General features: G+C 48.6%; 1 protein-coding gene across 2 annotated transcripts in view; it reads right to left on the bottom strand.

The window, feature by feature from the left end:
- Positions 1–4,735: 4,735 nt before the first annotated feature.
- Positions 4,736–21,312, bottom strand: part of LOC140392342 (transcription factor HES-1-A-like) — a 30,571-nt gene continuing 13,994 nt past the window's right edge. Inside the window, exons 1-4 of one of the 2 annotated variants that reach the window (XM_072477648.1) lie at positions 6,966–7,063; positions 6,759–6,854; positions 6,516–6,597; positions 4,736–5,363 (exon numbers count right to left, since the gene is read on the bottom strand). In XM_072477648.1, the coding sequence (XP_072333749.1) occupies positions 4,897–5,363; positions 6,516–6,597; positions 6,759–6,854; positions 6,966–7,037 (717 nt within the window). In that variant the 5' untranslated portion in view covers positions 7,038–7,063 and the 3' untranslated portion in view covers positions 4,736–4,896. Of the gene's footprint in view, positions 5,364–6,515; positions 6,598–6,758; positions 6,855–6,965; positions 7,064–21,312 lie in introns of those variants that run through there. The other variant, XM_072477649.1, reaches the window with a different exon arrangement.

Genomic DNA, 21,312 nt, shown 5'->3' on the forward strand with positions numbered 1-21,312 from the left:
GATCGCACTTCCAGCAATCAACTCCTGTAACAGGCTTAATCTTCCTTTGAGAAAATTGTATCCCACCCCCAACTTGGGCAGACCGAGGGAAACAAAGAGTTTGATTAATCTGAGGGTGGGGGGGGGGGGGGGGGGATTGTGAAAATGTGCTTTTTTCTACACGAGGAAGGATCGTATTGATTTTTTAATTGGCTCAGATTCTTGTCGGTGTGTTAATGTGATCATATCTCCTCCTTATAGACAAACTCGCCTTTCCATATCCTCTCACACATCCTCTCTAACACTTTCTACCTCTAACTCCGAGTCTGCTCTGTTGCCCATAACGGCTCTCTTCTCGGCCTCCCATCACTCACAACCTGACTCTCCGGGTCACAGAAGACTTGCTCCTTAGTGCTCATCAACTCTTTGCCGCAACAACATCTACACAGTGCCTTGAATCAGTATAAGATCAAAAGACGCTTCTCAGGAGGGTTATCAGGTAAAAGGCCAACCTCCCCCCCAACAAAGGGAGCTAGTAGGACAGGTAATCCTTTTGGCCAAAGAGGTAGATTTTAAGGAGGAGAGCGATTTCGGGAAGAGATTCAAAAACTAGGCAGCTGAAGGCCCCGTTGTTACTGGTGGAGCAAAGAAGGCGGAGGATGGGCAAGAGAGCAAAATTGTAGGAGCAGTGAGATCCTGGAGGGTTGGAGGACTGGAGGGATTGGGAGTGGTGGGGAGGACACTGAGGGGGTTGGATGAGAATTTTAAATTTCACCCAATGTAGCTCGGTGAGATTCTGGATGAAGGGTAAACAGGCCTTGGGTGTGAGCTAGGACACGGGCCGTAGAGGTGTGGGTGAACTGAAGTCTATAGAGGGTGGAAAGTGTGAGACAGGCCTGCAGAACAGAGGAAAAGTCTAGAGTGGGAGTGACAATAACACAGGCTGTTTCACCACGTCCAGAGTCAGCCTTGCCTTTCCTATGGCATACTCATCTGAGAAAGAAATATTTTAAAATCCATCTGAGGTCTGGGGACTTGCTCTAAATTTGTTTAGTGCGCGAATGCATCTAATTATCTTGCACGTGGGAACTGTCTTTCCAAGACTGCAATTATACTGCTACATTTGTATTGGTGTGCTGTGTTTGTATTGGTGTTCTGGAGCACATCGCCGCAAGAGTAACATTAACTTGGGGGATAAATCCTGACGGGCCTTCTGAATGTCCTCCAACCGAGACAACCCCCAAACCACCCCACCATGAATCCTCCTATCACCCTAGCTAGTTCCCACTTCAAGGAAACGATATCACCAATACTAACCATTCTATAAATATGCTGAATTTAGTCTTTTGATGATGTATCGAAGTGGGTTGTGGAGATACACTCCATGAAAACAAACATGCCCATATCTTCCTTCTGAAAAGCAGAGTAGGACTGTTTAAAATGTCAACAGGGTCTGATAGATTTGATCGAAACTATTCCCACTTGTGGGGGAATCAAGATCAAGGAGACAGAACCTTAAAGTTAGAGCTAGGCCCTTCAGGAGCGAGTTCAGGAAGTGTTTTACCAGACAAAACACAGTGGGAATTGTGAAATTCTATCCCTTTAAAGGCTGGGAATGTTGGGACAATCGAAGATTGAGATTGTTGGATGGGGAGCAAAGGCAGATAAAAGTTGTTGCGCAGCTGATCAACCATGAGCTAATTCAATAGGTCTTCGAAGGCTTCCTCCTCTTCCCCACGTCCTTGTTTCTCTCATCTTCGCTTCACGGTTTATGCCAATGGCGTCGAAATCGTGACTTGGGGATTGGCAGGCGAACTATCTTTTGTCATCAACCTACTGGAGCCTCGTTAGCGAGTACAAGTACAAGGATAATTTCAATAACAGGACTATAATTAAGTCTGTGGTGTTCAGTTTTTTTATAACGTTGTGTGGAAGCTCTTTGTTTTATTATGGACGCAGTGAAGAAAGAGGAAATGGGAATCGCAATTCATTGTTGATTAATGACTATTGCGGTGTTAATGATTAGCTGCACATTTTATGAAATACCTCAATCACCCAACAGGGTGTCTGCCCATGACTAACGCAATCAATATACTATATTGGGTCTTAGTTCTATTGTGTGCTTCAGACCCTGAACGTAAAATGTGCAAAATATAACCCTGTGGAAAGCCGGACTTCTCAATCATTGTTCTCTGTGAGGGGATAATAAACCGCCAACAAAGACTCTCCTCAGAAAATATCCACAATTGGCCACCAATGATAGTCAGTCAGTCTAAAGATGAGAAAATTGAGTTTTTAAAAGTCTTTAAAAAATCAAATCCTGATGTATAAATGTATTCCCCATACTGTTAGTTCCTCGTGCAAAATCTATTGTCACATCCTGTCATATTACTCTCAATTCCTCTCTACTTGATGTCCTGTGACAATCTGAGGGTGGGTGCGGATTACTGTGAATCTTCTAGTCTGAGGCACTTACACCACCAGCGAGGCACTTTTGTTCAATGAGCCAGTCGAGAAAGAACATAGTGCGTCGTTTGAACTCAAGTGTAGCATTTCCCCTCTCATCAGTTACATTTGAAATCTTTCCACAATGTCTGCATTTTCTAAACACGTAGATACACATGCATCCTAAGTCACTAATACCATTGGCTCCACTTCACTAATGCCTGGACTTTACAATTCTCACCACTTCCAAATCTGTCTGTACATTGCCACAGCCGCCCGCTCGCCCCACCCCACCGGCCTATTTTCGTACCCACCACCCCCCTCCAGTACGACAACACTCTGCATTACCCCGATTCTGCTCCCTTGCAGATCTCCCAATTCTTTCATCCTCCACAATCGGTGGGTGGGTGTTTTAGCTGCCTCGGCCCTAAGAATCCCCTCTGGAATTTTCTCCCTAAACCTCTCCACCCGTTCATTTTAAGACATTTCTTCAAACTAACCCGGTTCCTTCTTTGCCTCAGTGACCATTTTGCGCGGCAATGCTCCGGAGAAGCCCTAAAGACATTTTGCTACATTGAAAATGCTGAATAAATTGCAAGTCCTTGGTGAAATAAATCGCAGGTAATTGTCAGAGGTGTTCGTTCCCTGACCACGTTTGAACAGGGTGAACATCACCCAGTGACTCCTGCTGTAAACCGGGCTCCATGTGATGCGGTCCATCAATGGACACACGTTGCCTGGATTGAACTCGGTCACTCACAAGTGTGGAAACTACAGCAAAAGTCTCCTTTGTGATTTGCTTTTTTTTGTGTAAGGCAGTTTCTCTTTAAGGGGCTGTCCCTTTAATTTGCCTCTCAGTTGATTTGGTTTAGTTTAATTAGTTATTTTCGTTGATCAAAATAGTTGGAAACTACAGCCAACCAAGAGGCCTGGAAAGGGAGGGAAGATACGCTGGAGGAGGGGAAACCAGCCAGTTTCACACCAGTTGGAGTTACAATGCAAGGGCTGAACACAACACTGGGATGGGGCAGGCGGTGCAAGGTGGCCTCCGACAGATAATTTCATACCCACAGCAACTTGCTGATTTTTCTTAAGTTAGCAATTATTTTATATAATGTACATCGCAGAAAAAGGCCATTCAGCCCAATTGGTCAATGCTCCACGCGAGCCTTTGCCCATTCTTACTTTGTCTAACCATATTAAATATATCCATCCATTCCTGTTCTCCCTCATGTCGTTGCCTGGATGCTGTTTAAATGCACCAATGTTAAAAAAATTTTTTTAAGAGTATCCCAATTCTTTTTTTCAATTAAGGGGCAATTTAGCTTGGCCAATCCACCTACCGTGCCCATCTTTTAGGGTTGTGGTGATGAGACCCACACAGACATGGGGAGAATGTGCAAACTCCACATGGGCAGTGACCCAGGGCCACGATTCGAACCCGGGTCCTCGGCGCCGTGAGTCAGCAGTGCTAACCACTGCGCCACCGTGCCGCCCTTAAATGCATCACCCAAACTACTCCTTGTGCCACATTCAAGCCATTCTCTGGGTATAGGGGATAGGAGTAGCCATTCAGCCCATCGAACCTGCTCCTCCATTTAATGAGATCATGGGTCGTCTGTGACCCAACTCCATTAACCTGCCTTTGGCCCGTATCCCTTCATACCTTTGCTTTACAACAATTTATCTATCTCAGATTTACAATTAACAACTGATCTAGCATCAATCGCCATTTGTGGGAGAGAGGTCAAATTTTAAATTCTAATCCAAACCCCTCAGTGCCCCCCCGCCCCCCCCCCCCCCACTCCCAATCCCTCCAGTCCTACAACCCTCCCGGATCTCTCTGCTCCTACAATTCTCTCGACCACCCTTTGAGTGTAGAAGTGCTTCCTAACATCTCCTGAATGGTCTGGCCCTATTTTGTTAGACTCTGCCCCCTAGTTCTAGAATCTCCAACCTGTGGGACACTGATCTACCCTGGCCTTTCCTGTGAATGTCTTGAAAACTTCGATCAGATCAACCCTCACACTTCACGTGAATTCCTCAAGGATTTCTTAATGTCTTGTCCTGTCTTGACTATCCTTAACTTTTGAATGGTCATAATTTTAAAGATCTGTCTTGGGTCACCTCCCATCCTTCTCTGTATCCAGATAAAGAATCGTGCTGGTAGTTAGCCTGAATAAAAGACGTGCACAGCGAACTGACTCCAGAACTAGGACATAACCCATTGAAAAGAGTGATTCAAATCGGCGGGACCCCCCCCCCTCCCCCACCCTGTTCACCGATGGGGAATAAACACTTTAAGACAATCTGAACAATACCAAGTTTATTGTGTACCAATATAGAAATAAAATTTCAAACTCATTTTTTTTTACAACACATTTACAGAACATCTTAAATACTCAAAACTACACGGGGGCGATAGAAAAGGCAGTGCACTTTCATACAGGCTCTGTACAGAGGATCAGGGCGCTACCAAGGTCGCCACAGACATTCTGAGGCAGGGTCGAGTGTATTCTTGGCGGGGCATTTACTCTGGGCGAGGATGCAAGGTGGACACTGGTCCTGTGCTGAGACCGTGTCCGCCTTTTGGCCATTCGGTCTGTTTTCAGCCACTGGAGTCCCCGGGCTGCTGTTTCCAGCTGGTGAGGGAGGGGGGTCGTTGACGGGGCTGTCCACACGGGGGGCGGAGGCAGGCTGGAAGCCAGCGGCCCGAGCCCGGGGCGAAGGGACGGCTTCCAAGCGGCCGCCGCTGTCCGCGGTGCTGAACCTGCAGCCGGAGAAGACGGGGAACGCGTTGACTAAGTGGTTCAGCACTCCCAGGCGCAAGTGCTCGTCTGTGCCTTTGCTTCGGAGCAGGTACTGGCTGACCCCGTTTAAACAGCTCCGGAATCCAGCCTGGTATTCAGCCACCCCTTCCTGTGTGAGCATCAGAACTCCTAAAAACAACCAAAAAACAGTCAATGTCACCAACTGGGTCGCACCAATCTCCCTATCACTTATTTCGTTCTTTCAACACCAGCTCATTGTCTCATCGCTGATACTTTTCTTTAAATTTTACATCTAAGTTCTCAGTTTTCAATAAAACCCCTCTGTACTCGGAGTCCCTACTCTTCATCCTCTCCACATACCCAACTATTGGGATTGTCCATCTCAGAACCCAACTGTATTAAGTTCCAAACTTTATTTTCTGCATTAACTGTTCAAACTTCATAAAATTCACAGCAGAGCGAAAGACCATTCGGCCCATCGGTCCTCCTGCTCCCGGCTTATTCATCTCCATAACCTTCCACTCTTGTTCCTATCTCTCTCTCTCTCTCTCGAGTACTTATTTAGCTTCACTTGAAATCTCTTTCATTGTTTTAAATGCACCAATGAATTTTAGTCATTATTTCCTCACGTTCCCCCCCCCCCCCCCCCCCCAGCTGCGAGAAGCCTATTTTTGCATTTTGCCTCTAACTCGCTCCTTCGCGTCCTTACTCACGCGTTGGGATTTGATGGTTGAACAAGGGTAAGCTCGCCACTCGAAAGCGGAATTTAACTGATTTTGGAGTGCAATAGGCAGACTTCACCAGGCAAGTGTCAGCTCCTTCATTAACATGAACCGCGTCCCCCATCCTATAACATAACTTCATCCATTGAAAGCGAGCGGAGGTCTGGAACACACTCACTCTCATCTCATCCCTTCGGACAAAATTACGGTGAGGCTGGGATTTGTTAGTTGAGGGCATGGAGGGGTGTGGCGCGAAGGCGGAATATTGAGATAGAGATCAGGCAGGATTGAATGAAAGGTTCGAGAAGTTGGTAATAAGTTTGTTATCAGTAAGTAAGAGCACCGACACAAAATATCCCGTACCAGCCTCCCCGAACAGGCGCCGGAATGTGGCGACCAGGGGCTTTTCACAGTAACTTCATTTGAAGCCTACTTGTGACAATAAGCGATTTTCATTTTCATTTCAAAAGCCTTTAGAAAGATGTAACCTTGGGAGAAAATGAAACTTACAAAAAATGTTATCCCCTCCCTTTCCTACACACACCCAATTGAAGATGTTTTCAGGGTCTAGTCAAGTGGAAGGGTCCACAATGCTCACCTTTGCGAGACCCTTGCAAGTCCCTCAAGTGTTTCACTGTTAACTCCAGGATGTCCGCCTTTTCCAATTTGCGTTTCCTGATCTGTGTCGGGAAAGAAACACATCTAACTTGAGACAAGGAGAAAAATGACAAAGCGACATTCCCAATCCCCATCATCACGACATGACTCCCAAGGGGGGGGGGGGGGGGGGGCACACGCGCACACACACAGGTCTGGCGGGATTTCTATCGCAATATCTCACATTGTTGGAATAATGTTCCTCCAGCAGAGTTTTCAGCTGCTCCAGGCATTCATTGATCCGAGCTCTTCTTTTTTTCTCCATCAAAGGCTTCGAAATCTGGAGACAGAAAACAAACAAGACCATGAGCTCTTTCCTACTTGCTCGGGTTGATAAGGGCGAGGTTAAGGAAACACAGACGCGAGTCCCATTGCTGTAAATTTCACCCACCTTCCTGTAACTGCACGCTTGTGGATTGAGAGGGGACTGAAATCGATCCACCGGTCTGGTGGTATTTTTCATTTCCCCTATGTTGTTTGGGGGGGGGGGGGGGGGGGGGATTCTGTTCTGATTTTTGGGAGAGCAGCGTGTACCTCTTGCCCGTGAGGATGGGGTGAATGGGGGAGTGCTCTCCTGTACTGAGGACCTCCCGCTTTATAGAGCCATCGCCACTTTGCATCTGAATGGGGCGGCTTACCGCCCGCAGGAGCAGCCACTTGCTCCTGTTGCAAGAGCCCATTGTAAAAGGGTTCTTTTCTTATTATTCCTCTCCACGGAATTTGAAAGAGGGGAGGTGATCTTCCACAGTCCCCTGTTCAAGTCAGTGCTTCAATGTTACTTTTGGAACGTATCAAAGGAGTGGGTCCAGGAAAATTGGAAAATAATGTCAGATATCAACAAAAACACGGATGGATAGAGAGGAAATACAAGTGGAAAGTAACACAAACAATCCTGAAGGAGAGAATGGCTTAATTGAAACAGGCTGCGTCGCCCTGAATGATTTGATATTAATTTTAGTATATTTATTAATAAGAGTTCATTGTCCATTGCTAGATATTTTATAACTTAACTTAGTCACCCAAAATCGAAATGCGTTAGGAGAGCGGGGATCTGCATCTTGTGTGGTGATGTCCCTCACAAGGCGGAAAATTAACCGCAAAATTGCTGTTGATCAGTGTGTGCAACAGGGCGGTTAAGGGGCTGGCGGCCAATGTCATAGTGGGGGGTGCTATTCAAAGCTCATTTCTCGCTCCCTGGTAAATCTCAAATCCGTTTCACGCTCTGCTCTCAAAGCCAGCGCCGCGCTAATGATCTCCATGTTCCGACACAATCACAATTTTCTGCTCGCAATCTCCCTGCAGCCTCCTCCTCCCTGGCCCACCTCACCGCTCCCCAGCAACAGCCCGAATCAAACAGAAAAGATCATCTTCCATTCTTCCTTTGAGACTGGTCGCGGGCGGGGGGAAGGGTAGAAACATTTTGAAACAACTTTTAAAACAAGCGGTGCTCCTAACTGCGACATAGAATCAGTGTTTTAAATGTATCTTGCTGTGCTCTTGCATTTATAGAATCATATAATTTACAATGCATAAGGAGGCCATTCGGCCCATCGAGTCTGCACCTGCCCTTGGAAAGAGCACCCTACCCAAGCCCATGCCTCCACCCTATCCCCACCCAGCCTTTTGGACACTAAGGGGCAATTTAGCATGGACAATCCACCTAACCTGCATACCTTTGGACTGTGGGAGGAGACCAGAGCACACGGTGTCCACTCAGACACCGGGAGAAAGTGCAAACTCCACACAGACAGTCACCCGAGGTCGGAATTGAACCCGGGACCCTGGAGCTGTGATGCAGCAGTGCTAACCACTGCGTCACCATGCCACTTAACCAAGCAGAGCAGTGACAGCAGCAAGTACTAATGCAAATTAAACATTCAATTAAAGACTAACTCACACAGAACGCTTTTGTGCGAATTATAGATGGATAATTAAATTAATTCTGAAAATCTGCTCATTGTTATCAGTACTTTGTGATGATTGTAACCTGTTGGCATTGGCCTACGATTATCATAGAATCTCAACAGTGCAGAAGGAGGCCATTTGACCCATCTTAGGGGCTGGTTTAGCTCACTGGGCTAAATTGCTGGTTTTTAAAGCAGATCAAGGCAGGCCAGCAGCACGGTTCAATTCCTGTACCAGCCTCCCCGAACAGGCGCCGGAATGTGGCGACTAGGGGCTTTTCACAGTAACTTCATTAAAGCCTACTCGTGACAATAAGCAATTTTCATTTTTCAAATGAAACAGATACTTTTCTCAAAGCACTGATCCCGAGCACAAAGTTTTACTGAACTATAATTAATAATTTGTGCAACTGTGAAATGAATAAGAGCCCTAGTCCCAACCCCAACTGTGAACCCTTAACTCAAATGCTGAGCTGAATGGCCGGAAGTTCTCTTCTACTCTGACCGAATGTCTCAGAATTTCCCTGTTACAGTTTGATGTCTGATCCTCCACCAACTAATGACAGTAGGAGGGGCAACAAAGAGTCCACACTGAGTTACAGAGTAAAACAAAACAAATTTATTTTGTTTAACACGTTAACTGTTATGTACAGCTCCAGTCGTTCCCTTCTGGGTCTTCTCTAGTTGGTGCCTGACTGGCCGACTCTATTTATACAAAGACACATGAACTTGTTAAGAGACCCCCGACCCCCTTTGCGGGGGAGCTCATATTCTGCAAATTCCACAAGGTAGTGGATCATCCCTATCCCTTAAGACCCGTGCTGGTTATAACATCCCCCCCCCCCACTCTCCAAAGTCCAAAGAATCCTCCAAAGAAGAAATTTCCAAGGATGGGGAACTTTCTGAGGAAGCGATCTCCTGGACCGAAGATGGTCAAGCTGCTTTTTCATAGTACGACCTTGGGTTTGCAGCTGGCAGGACACAGGCCCTGTTTGACGGAGGATAACCCTGGAGACACACGGCGAAGCTTTGAACAAACACAGAGTCACCTGGCACAAAATGTCTGGAAAGATGGACGTCGAGAGGGACAATGCCCTTGCTGCTCCTGGATGTGTTGTACGTTCGCACCAATGTCTGGAAAGATCATGCTAAGGCAGGTACAAAGTCATCGGCCCATCAGCAATTCCACAGAGGCTACCCCAGTGACTGCGTGTGGACTGGTCCTGTAGCTAAACAAGAAAGGGGCCTACCTGGCATCTATCGATCCAGGCGCTCATTTAAAAAAAATTAAACATTTAGAGTACCCGATTCATTTTTTTTCCCAATTAAGGGGCAATTTAGTGTGGTGTTGCATTATTCCTCTAGATGCCCGCTAGTCTTTTCCTTGACTGCTATTCCGTTTTCATCTCGATTTCACCTTGAATCTAATTAATTTCCCAGATTCCTAACAGTTCAGACGGTTTAGCGGTTTCTGAGAGAGAGTGAACATGGTTGTGGAGGAATAAAAGGAGGATGAAAATTTGACACTGGAGGGGTAGGGTGGCATGGTAGCACAGTGGTTAGCACTGTTGTTTCACACCTCCAGGGTCCCAGGTTCGATTCCCCGCTGGGACACTGTGCGGAGTCTGCACATTCTCCCAGTGTGTGCGTGGGTTTCCTCCGGGTGCTCAGTTTTCCTCCCACAGTCCAAAGATGTGCGGGTTAGGTGGATTGGCCATGATAAATTGCCCTTAGTGTCCAAAAAAGGTTAGGTAGAGTTACTGTGTTACAGCGATAGGTGTGTGCTTAAATAGGGTGCTCTTTCCAAGGGCTAGTGCAGACATGATGGGCCGAATAGCCTCCTTCTGCACTGCAAATTCGATGATTCCCCGAGAGAAAAGCAAAATTCTGCAGATGCTGAGACGGGCAATGTTGACTGGGACAGACACTCTGGCGATGGGCTGGAAGTTGAGTGTCATGCTAACCTGGTCATTTAAATCATCTGGGGGTGACTTTTGGGCACCTGTTACCATCAACATTACATTTCCCCAGGGCAGCACGGTGGCGCAGCGGGTTAGCCCAGCAGCCTCACGGTGCCGGGTTCGATCCCGGCTCTGGGTCACTGTCCATGTGGAGTTGGCACATTCTCCCCGTGTTTGCGTGGGAGTCTCCGTCTCCGTCTCATTGAGTTCACAAAGCCCCAATTCGGTGCTCACACAGAGAGAGACCCCACAACCCAAAGATGTGCAAGGTAGGTGGATTGGCCACGCGAAATTGCCCCTTAACTGGAAAAAATTAAGGGGTACTCTAAATTTATTTAAAAAACATTACATTTCCCTCCATTTTGCATTTCACTCTCTCCTTTTTTCTCATTCTGTGATTTATCCTCTGCTTCAATCTGGGCCTCAATCTCCCTCCCAGCTTGACTCCAGGCCGACCAACACTTTTTACTTTCCAACAAATTCAAAAGAATCCTTTTCTTGTGGGAGTGCTGTGGAAAAAAAACAGGAATAAAAGGAGCAATTTGCTGAGTTGGAGCGAATCCCCGGGGCCTCCTGTTTATCATAGTAAATGTGACCCAGTCCCTGACAGCAGCCTTCAGCCAGGACGGTGCCTACAGCGAGAAAAATCGCAGGAACGCCTCCGTCTCATTGAGTTCACAAAGCCCCAATTCGGTGCTCACACAGAGAGAGACAAGTCCCAGCTCCGGGCCCACAATCAATGTGGGAGCATCCCTGAAAAATCCATCACATACTCCAGGGAAAAAAAGCTCCTGGGATGGGAAATTGGAGCCAGTTTTTGGGAGCAGGTTGAAAGAAGGGTTTTTGTTTTCTCTTTTTGCGGGGCCACGCGACCGGCCTTTGAAAGAACTCCAGACCAAAGACAACCTCGATGGACTCTCCCGGAGCTTGTTTAAGTCACTCGAGTTTGATTGGAGACATAAAAGCTGGATGGGGGAATGAATAGCGGAGAAAGGCCCAATGAGGCGCATTAACATCCCATTGAGTTCAGGCAAAACGAGTTTAAAGGAGTTTGTGAAGAGGCAGCGCTGAGTTTATGGTCACCGCCCGGGACAAACAGTTCATTGTCTTCACTCACACACACACACAAAACAGCAGCCGCCCTTCATTCTTAAACATGAGCTGCTGGCGATTGTTGTGGGCTGATGTGGCAAACATCTGCTGGAGGAGATGAAAGGTACAACCCAATTTGGGATGAGGAACTGGGGGGTGTGAGCGACAGTGAAGCAGAGTCTGAAGCAGCGTTGAAATGTGTATGTGATAGGGGTAATAAGCAGTGGTCCGGAAGTGGGGCAGCCCTTGCTTCATTGTCCTAGACTCTCTGCCAAGAGCAATACTGCCTTCGCAGTTCTCATTGGCCTATGGCTCCTCGTCCAATGCACCCTCCCCATCTATCCCCATCATTGGGTGTACCAATGGTAAATACTAGGTGAAGGGACTCAGTACATAGGAGGCGGCACGGTAGCATAGTGGTTAGCACAATTGATTCACAGCTCCAGGGTCCCAGGTTCGATTCCAAGCTTGGGTCACTGTCTGTGCCAAGTCTGCACATTCTCCCCGTGTGTGCGTGGGTTTCCTCCGGGTGCTCCGGTTTCCTCCCACAGTCCAAAGATGTGCCATGCTAAATTGCCTTTAGTCCAAAATTGCCCTTTGTGTTGGGTGGGGTTACTGGGTTATGGGGATAGGGTGGAGGTGTGGACCTTGGGTAGGGTGCTCTTTCCAAGAGCCGGTGCAGACTCGATGGGCCGAATGGCCTCCTTCTGCGCTGTAAATTCTATGAGATGCTTCTCGAGGTTAGTGAATCAAGAAATACAGACCGAGGCCATTCGGCACATTTAACAAGAGCTATCCATTTAGTCCTCTCTTTCCCCATAATCCTATAATTTCTATCCTGTTCAAGTATACATCAGGAATAAACGAGTGACTAGGGCTAGAGTAGGGCCAGTCAAGGACAGTAGTGCCTGGAAGGAAGTTGTGCCTGGAGTCCGAGGAGAAAGGAGAGGTGCTAAATGAATATTTTTTGTCATTCCCCCATTCACACAGGAAAAAGACAATGTTGTCGAGGAGAATACTGAGATTCGGGCTACTAGACTAGAAGGGCTTGAGGTTCATAAGGAGGAGGTGTTAGCAATTCTGGAAAGTGAGAAAATATATAAGTCCCCTGGACCGGATGGGATTTATCCTAGGATTCTCTGGGAAGCACGGGAGGAGATTGCGGAGCCTTTGGCTTTGATCTTTAAGTCATCTTTGTCTACAGGAATAGTGCCAGAAGACTGGAGGATAGCAAATGTTGTCCCCTTGTTCAAGAAGGGGCGTAGAGACAACCCCGGAACTATAGACCAGGGAGTTTTACTTCTGTTGTGGGCAAAATCTTAGAAAGGTTTATAAGAGATAGGATGTATAATCATCTGGAAAATAATAATTTGATTAGAGATAGTCAACACGGTTTTGTGAATGGTAGGTCGAGCCTCACAAACCTTATTGAGTTCTTTGAGAAGGTGACCAAACAGGTGGATGAGGGTAAAGCAGTTGATGTGGTGTATATGGATTTCAGTAAAGCGTTTGATAAGGTTCCCCACAGTAGGCTACTGCAGAAAATACGGAGGCATGGAATTCAGGTTGATTTAGCAGTTTGGATCAGAAATTGGCTAGCTGGAAGAAGACAAAGGGTGGTGGTTGATGGGAAATGTTCAGACTGTCCAGTTACTAGTGGTGTACCACAAGGATCTGTTTTGGGGCCACTGCTGTTTGTCATTTTTATAAATGACCTGGAGAAGAGCGTAGAAGGATGGGTGAGTAAATTTGCAGATGACACGAAAGTTGGTGGAGTTGTAGACAGTGCGGAAGAATGTTACAGAGGGACATAGATCAGCTGCAGCACTGGGCTGAGAGGTGGCAAATGGAGTTTAATGCAGAAAAGTGTGAGGTGATAACAGGAAGACGGAGTACTGGGCTAATGGTAAGATTCTTGGCAGTGTGGATGAGCAGAGAGATCTCGGTGTCCATGTACATGGATCCCTGAAAGTTGCCACCCAGGTTGAGAGGGTTGTTAAGAAGGCATACGGTGTGTTAGCTTTTATTGGTAGAGGGATTGAGTTTCGGAGCCATGAGACCATGTTGCAGCTGTACAAAACTCTGGTGCAGCCGCATTTGGAGTATTGCGTGCAATTCTGGTCGCCGCATTATAGGAAAGATGTGGAAGCATTGGAAAGGGTGCAGAGGAGATTTACCAGAATGTTGCCTGGTATGGAGGGAAGATCTTATGAGGAAAGGCTGAGGGACTTGAGGCTGTTTTCGTTAGAGAGAAGAAGGTTAATAGGTGGCTTAATTGAGGCATACAAGATGATCAGAGGATTGGATAGGGTGGACAGTGAGAGCCTTTTTCCTCGGATGGTGATGTCTAGCATGAGGGGACATAGCTTTAAATTGAGGGGAGATAGATATAGGACAGATGTGAGAGGTAGGTCCTTTACTCAGAGAGTAGCAAGGGCGTGGAATGCCCTGCCTGCAACAGTAGTGGACACGCCAACACTAAGGGCATTCAAATGGTCTTTGGATAGACATATGGATGATAAGGGAATAGTGTAGATGGGCTTTAGAGTCGTTTCACAGGTCGGCGCAACAACGAGGGCCGAAGGGCCTGTACTGCGCTGTAATGTTCTATGTTCCATCTTTCAAAGTCTCTGTAGAATATGCTTCCATCAGCCTTTCAGGCCATGCAGTAACCCGCCCTATGCATTTTTCCTAAACCCTGTCACCCATTTGGTTAATCAATGGAGTGTTTCTTTTGGGGGTGGGGAGTGAGAGAAAACCAGCCAGATAGACCTGCCCCACCCGTCCCCACAGACCTGCCCCCCCCGTCCCCACAGACCTGCCCCCCCCCGTCCCCACAGACCTGCCCACCCCCGTCCCCACAGACCTGCCCCCCCCCGTCCCCACAGACCTGCCCCCCCCCGTCCCCACAGACCTGCCCCCCCCGTCCCCACAGACCTGCCCCCCCCGTCCCCACAGACCTGCCCCCCCCCGTCCCCACAGACCTGCCCCCCCCGTCCCCACAGACCTGCCCCCCCCGTCCCCACAGACCTGCCCCCCCCCGTCCCCACAGACCTGCCCCACCCGTCCCCACAGACCTGCCCCCCCCCGTCCCCACAGACCTGCCCCCCCCGTCCCCACAGACCTGCCCCCCCCCGTCCCCACAGACCTGCCCCCCCCCGTCCCCACAGACCTGCCCCCCCCGTCCCCACAGACCTGCCCCCCCCGTCCCCACAGACCTGCCCCCCTCATCCCCATAGTCCTACCTCCACTGTCCCCATAGACCTACCCCCACTCATCCCCACAGACCTGCCCCACCCGTCCCCATAGACCTGCCCCACCCGTCCCCACAGACCTGCCCCCCCCCGTCCCCACAGACCTGCCCCCCCCCGTCCCCACAGACCTGCCCCCCCCCGTCCCCATAGTCCTACCTCCACTGTCCCCATAGACCTACCCCCACTCATCCCCATAGACCTGCCCCACCCGTCCCCACAGACCTGCCCCACCCGTCCCCACAGACCTACATAACTTAGCTTCAGTCAGTGATTTTTTTTTGCGTGGGGTGATTGAATCTTAAAGCTTCCATCAATGCCACTACAGGGATGGACTTTACAACTTCTCCATGTCAGGAGGACGCTTTGATCAAACTAATGTGGCTCCACCTTCGGTTTCAATTATTTACAAATGGAGAGGGGGGGTGGGGGGCGGTGAGCGGAGTGCTTTAATGATTATTAATTGTATTACAAAGGAGGACGTGAGCCCCGGCCTTTGATCTGAAGTTGGTTTCTGACACTATTGAGATGCAGCAGAGAGTGAGCGTAGCTGGCTCCAGTTACCTGGGATCAGGCAGGCTGCAGAATTGCTGCCCTTCCCAAACCTCACTCAGAGGGAAGCAGCTGTTCCCGGCAGGGGAGCGGGCAGTTTCAATAGATTAGGAGAATGAATGTGGCAATTCTTTGGGATTCACCTCCTGCACTGTAAATTTGAGTTAATTGCTCCTTTGACTTCTCAAAGCAGGTTAGGTTTCTGACACCCAGACAACAATTTCATGGGTATAAAGGATCAAAGCGGCTGAACTGGGATCCTAATTGGTTCATCCACTCGTGCAGAAGAGAAAGACTAACGTTGACTTGCAGTCATAACATAGACCTCGGGCGGCATGTGTCGCAGTGGTTAGCACTGGGACTGCGACGCTGAGGACCCGGGTTCGAGTCCCGGTACTGGGTCACTGTCATAGATTATCATAGAATTTACAGTGCAGAAGGAGGCCATTCGGCCCATCGAGTCTGCACCGGCTCTTGGAAAGAGTACCTTACCCAAGGGCAACACCTCCACCCTATCCCCATAACCCAATAACCCCACCCAACACTAAGGGCAATTTTGGACACTAAGGGCAATTTATCACGGCCAATCCACCTAACCTGTCGGTGTGGAGTTTACACATTCTCCCCATGTTTGCGTGGTTTTCACCCCCACAACACAAAGATGTGCTGGTTAGGTGGACTGGCCACGTTAAATTGCCCCTTAATTGGGAAAAATTAATAATTGGGTACTCTAAATTTATTTTTAAAGAAACAACATAGACCTCAAAACTAGCTGGTATAAACATGCACACCCCGCCAACACACACACACACACACACACACACGACACGCTCACAACATGCTAACACAACCCAACATACACACACATGTGCACCGTCAACACACATATCCATCCCCCCACACACAACACGGAAACACAAATATGTCCCTCTCACACACAACACACAAATGCACATTCACACTAGCCACAAAGAGACATAACTCTTCCCCCCCCCCCCCCAAACAGACATCTCGCCTTTAATAAGGACACGGAGAGTCCATACGGTAATATATGATATATATACACTTCCCGGTAGATCCCTACCGGGTTCCCCTCTGGTTGGAGCCTTACTTGCCAACCTTATATACATTGGGCAATTGAGATATCCCACCCCTCGCGGCGGAGCTCGTTCTCTACAGACTCGATGGGCCGAATGGCCTCCTTCTGCACTGTAAATTCTACAATAATCTAAGGAGCACGGGGGAGACAAGCATTCCCTCCCGTAGGTCCAATGCGAGATATTACATTCCTCCTCCCAAAGTCCACAGACCACCTGACAAGTGATGTGACGATGGAGGAGGAGCAGGCAGGGGACATTGGAGTCTCTTCGGATCCGATAAGTCCTTGTGGAGATGATGCGCTGGATCAATTGGTGTAAATTGCTCCAGTGAACACAGCTGGCGGCAAGAACGGCATGGCGGACGATCGTCAGGATACGGCTAAATGAGGGAGTTATCGTCCGAGACCTCCCACGTCTGCGTGTCCATCTTGGAGTCGGAAGACCACAATGTCAGGCATGTCAGCAGTGAGAGAGACTGGAGGCGTCACAGCCGGCTGGTTCGGCAATGGAGCCGGTGGACCCAGCACACGTTTCTTTTGAGGAACTTCATGAGGGAGCAACCGCTGGGAGTGAATGTGTTCCAGGTGTTGCTTCAGTAGTTGTCCCCGGACCCAAACTCAATAAGAGACTGGTTCTGCTCAACGGACGACAATCCCAGAGTGCCTGCGAGCACCATTGGTAACACCGCATTGTCAGGTGCAATGTGGCGACGAGGTCAACACCAAACTGGGCAATGCCCTTGCAAATCTTGGCTAAAGCTCACCATTGCGCCGATGTCCGGTAGAATCAAACTCAGTCATGTATGCAGTCAATGACCATTAAAATCTCAGTGGGCCAACTCCAGTTAGTGTGTGTGGCGTGGTCCAGTGAGAGAACAAAATCTTGCCAGCCGTGTGTCCATCAAGCTCCCGTTTAACTGCATGGCCCTCTCTGACAAACCATTAGATGCCAAATGGTACGGGGCAGTGCGGATGTGGCAAATCCCTTTGCTCTTCACAAGAGTGACAAATTCTTTACTCATAAAAGAGGTCCGGTTATCGGTTAAGAGTACCTCCGGGATTCTGTGGATGGAAAAAGTAACGCACAATCACTCGATGGTGGCCCGGGACGTAATTGTCGCCACCTTGTGAACCTCCACCAGGATGAGAAGCATCAAACCCAAGAAAGGACCAGCAAAAGCAGTGAGCATGGGGGCCCGAGGACATCATGGCCACTCCCAAGGGTGGAGGGGTGCTGCCGCAGGGAGCTTCAGATGCTCGACAGATGGGAGCATGCTAGGCCAATGTCTCGATATTCATGTCCAATCCCGGCCAGCAGACGTAGCTTATCATCAGCATCTTCATTTTGGACATTCTGGGATGTCCGTTGTGAAGGTCCTTCAAGATGATAGCCTGTCCCTTCGCTAGGATAACAACTCGTTGCCCTCAGGAGGATGCCGATCTCCAGTGTACTCCAAGATTTTTGAGGGGAAAGTCCTGGTAGCTGCTGTTGCTGCCCATCATTTAGCACCAGATGATGCACCTTGGCAAGAACGGGGTCAGTTTGCGTCCCGTCACAAACACACGAGGCAGTGATGGGCAAGGAGTCCGTGAAATTCAGGACAGCGATCACTTCATTCGTCGCAGGAGGGTTCGTCGATTCGACCTGCAGGGAAAGATGGCTCAACGCATCAGCATGTGCAATCTGGGTCCCTGGGCGGTGCTTGAAAGAGTATTCATAAGCAGCCAATTACACAGCAAAACGCTGAGTCCTTGCAGATGCTATTGGCGGGATCGCCTTGTCTTCATGGAAGAAGCCAAGCAATGGCATGTGATCGATGGCGATGACAAAATGGCAGCCAGTCACATTTTCTTTCATCTGCAGCCAGCATCAAGGAGGAAAAGCGATCAGACAGTCATGGTCGCCGCCCATTCGATGGGACATAACTGCCCCAATGCCATGTGGTGAAGCACACGTGACGTACAATGGTTTTGAGAAGTCAATATATGTCAACACCCCTGAAGAACACAACAGCTGTTTCACCCGGTTAAACACTATACCGTGCGTCTTGCCCCCATGCCCAAGGCTGGTTCATTTTGAAAAGCAAGTGGGGGGGGGGGGGGGGGGGGGGGGGGACGACGGTAGACAAATTTGGAATAAAGTGCCCATAATAATTCAGTAAGAGCAAAGTTTTGTGGTGTCTCGTGGAGCGGGGGGGCATTTGTATTGCCCGGACCTTCAGTGACCAGGCATAGGCCATCGTGGTCCACCCAATATACCACTTCTTTCGTGTGAAACACGCACTTTGCATGGCGCAGGCAGACCCCATATTTGGAAAACCGTTTCAACATCGTCTGAGGTTCTGCAAACGTTCTTATTCCATGGCCATTGTGACTGGCACATCGTTTAAGTAAAGCGCAACATGCGGCAATCTACGCAGGATGTCCTCCATGACGTGCTGGAAGACTGTGCATGCTGAAGAGATTCCGAACAGTAGCCGGGAGTACTCAGAGTCCTTTGTGCATATCAATTGCCATGTACATCCATGGGGATTTATCGAGCTCCAGCTAAGTGTTGCTCATGTCCAATTTCGTGAATGCACAGCTACCGGCCAATGTTGCATACAAATCCTCGATGTGAGGTAATGGCTAACGGTCGAACCTCAAAGTTGTGTTCACTGTCAATTTAGTCTTTGCAGAGGTGGACTGTTTTTTTAAAAAAAAATTTAGGGTACCCAATTCTTTATTTTTCCAATTAAGGGGCAATTTAGCATGGCCAATCCACCTACTCTGCACATCTTTGTGTTGTGGGGATGTGACCCACGCAGTAACGGGGAGAGTGTGCAAACTCCACACGGACAGTGACCCGGGGCCGGGTTCAAATCTGGGACCTCGGCGCGTGAGGCAGCAGTACTAACCACTGTGCCACCGTATCACCCCTGCAAAGTTGAAGATGCGATAACTTGGGCCTGGGTTTGTGAACGAGGATGTAAAAACACATCCTTCCCTACTCGCCCCCCCCCCCCCCCCCCCTTGAAAGCGGTACTCAATGTCACAAGCACTGACTGCCTGCTGATGCCCTCCCCTATGAATGTTGAGCTATTCGACCTTGGGGAACGTCACCAGTTTCCTCACTGGGCTTGTTCATCGACTGTCAAAGTTGTTTGTTCATGCTCCAGAATTCCCTCCTCACTGCCCTCTCCTCTTGAACAGTACAGGATACTCAGCGAGTGTGTACTGGAGCACCCAGAAGAGTTCCAATAGCTCACACACAAACACATTCACATAAAGGATATAACTAAAACATTAATCGGAGGACACCATCATCCTCTTTTGTTATAATCACTGCGGGGGTGCAAGTTGCCGCAATACAGAATGTTTGCTTATTATGTTCTCTGCTCCCAATTCTGTTAGTTCGAGTCGGTGCACTCAGCCTTTGGTAAAAGGTTTCCGAGCCCATTGGCTGCCTGGTTCTGTAACCAGGCGTTGTGGTAATCTTGGTTATTCCCATTGGAAATGACCAAATAGATGAGTTTTCACCTTAACATTAAAGGCAATGAGCCAACAATGGGAAGTGTTAATGTATACGGGCAGCACAGTAGCACAGGGGTTAGCTCTGTTACTTCACAGTTCCAGGGTCCCGGGTTTGGGTCACTGTCTGTGTGGAGTCTACATTTTCTCCCCGTGTGCGTGGGTTTCCTCCGGGTGCTCCAGTTTCCTCCTAGGAGTCCCTAAAAATGTGCTTGTTAGGTGAATTGGACATTCTGATTCTCCCTGTGTAACTGAACAGACGCCGGAGTGTCGAGCGGCATGTGGCACAGTGGTTTGCATTGCTGCCTACGGCGCTGAGGACCCAGGTTCGAATCTCGGCCCCGGGTCACTGTCCGTGTGGAGTTTGCTCATTCTCCCCGTGTCTGCGTGGGTTTTGCCCCCACAACCCAAAGATGTGCAGGCTAGGTGGATTGGCCACGCTAAATTGCCCCTTCATTGGAAAAAAAATAATTGGCTACTCTAAATTTATTTTTTAAAAATTAAGCCTACTTGTGACACTAATAAATATTATTATTAAGTTTTACAGGGTGAAAATTGAGGATAGGAGACAGACTGAATTCAACCTTTAGTGACAAACAAGTTTGACTTTATACTAAATTTCTCCACCCCCCCACTTCCTTTCTTACAACTCCCCCCCCCCCACTTCCTTTCTTACAACTTCCCCCCCCCCCACTTCCTTTCTTACAACTTCCCCCCCCCCCCACTTCCTTTCTTACAACTCTTCTCCCCCCCCCCCCCCCCCCCAGCACTTTCAATTGTAAACAGGCACTTAAGTGAAAATAACTATTGTTGCCTTCCTCAGGAGATTTCACAGAAGGAGCAACAAAGGATTGATATCAGACAATGCTGTTATTGTCTAAATCGAGATGGTTCAGTACACCCACTCAAAAAGTACTATAGAGACCAGGAGTCCGGTTATAAAATCCAGTTAATCTGCAGTAATTTATACTCAATGGATGGCTGTAACCTAAACTCTCATTTAAGGCAGTGCTTCCACAAAGGTTTGTTTCCAGTCCCTCCCTCTTTGAAGATGCTTCTCCACTTGCCTGGGTGGGTGGAGCTGTTGCAATGCTCGGGAAACTCACCATTATCCAGGATAAAGCAGTCTGTTTGATCATCAGGCCATCCACCACCTTCCACATCCACTCCCTGCACCGCCGTGTGTACCATCCATGAGAGGCAATGGACTTCTCACCAAGGCCTCCTACCAAACTCGTGACCTCGGCCACCTAGATGCCCAAGGGCAGCAGGTGCATGCGAATACCAGCACCCCATCCTGACTTAATATAGCAGCTGGGGCCAAATTCAGGAGCACCTGACCAATGCCCCTTTGTACCTTCACCACAGG

Source organism: Scyliorhinus torazame, chromosome 16 (genome assembly GCF_047496885.1).
Source record: "Scyliorhinus torazame isolate Kashiwa2021f chromosome 16, sScyTor2.1, whole genome shotgun sequence".
NCBI lineage: Eukaryota > Metazoa > Chordata > Chondrichthyes > Carcharhiniformes > Scyliorhinidae > Scyliorhinus > Scyliorhinus torazame.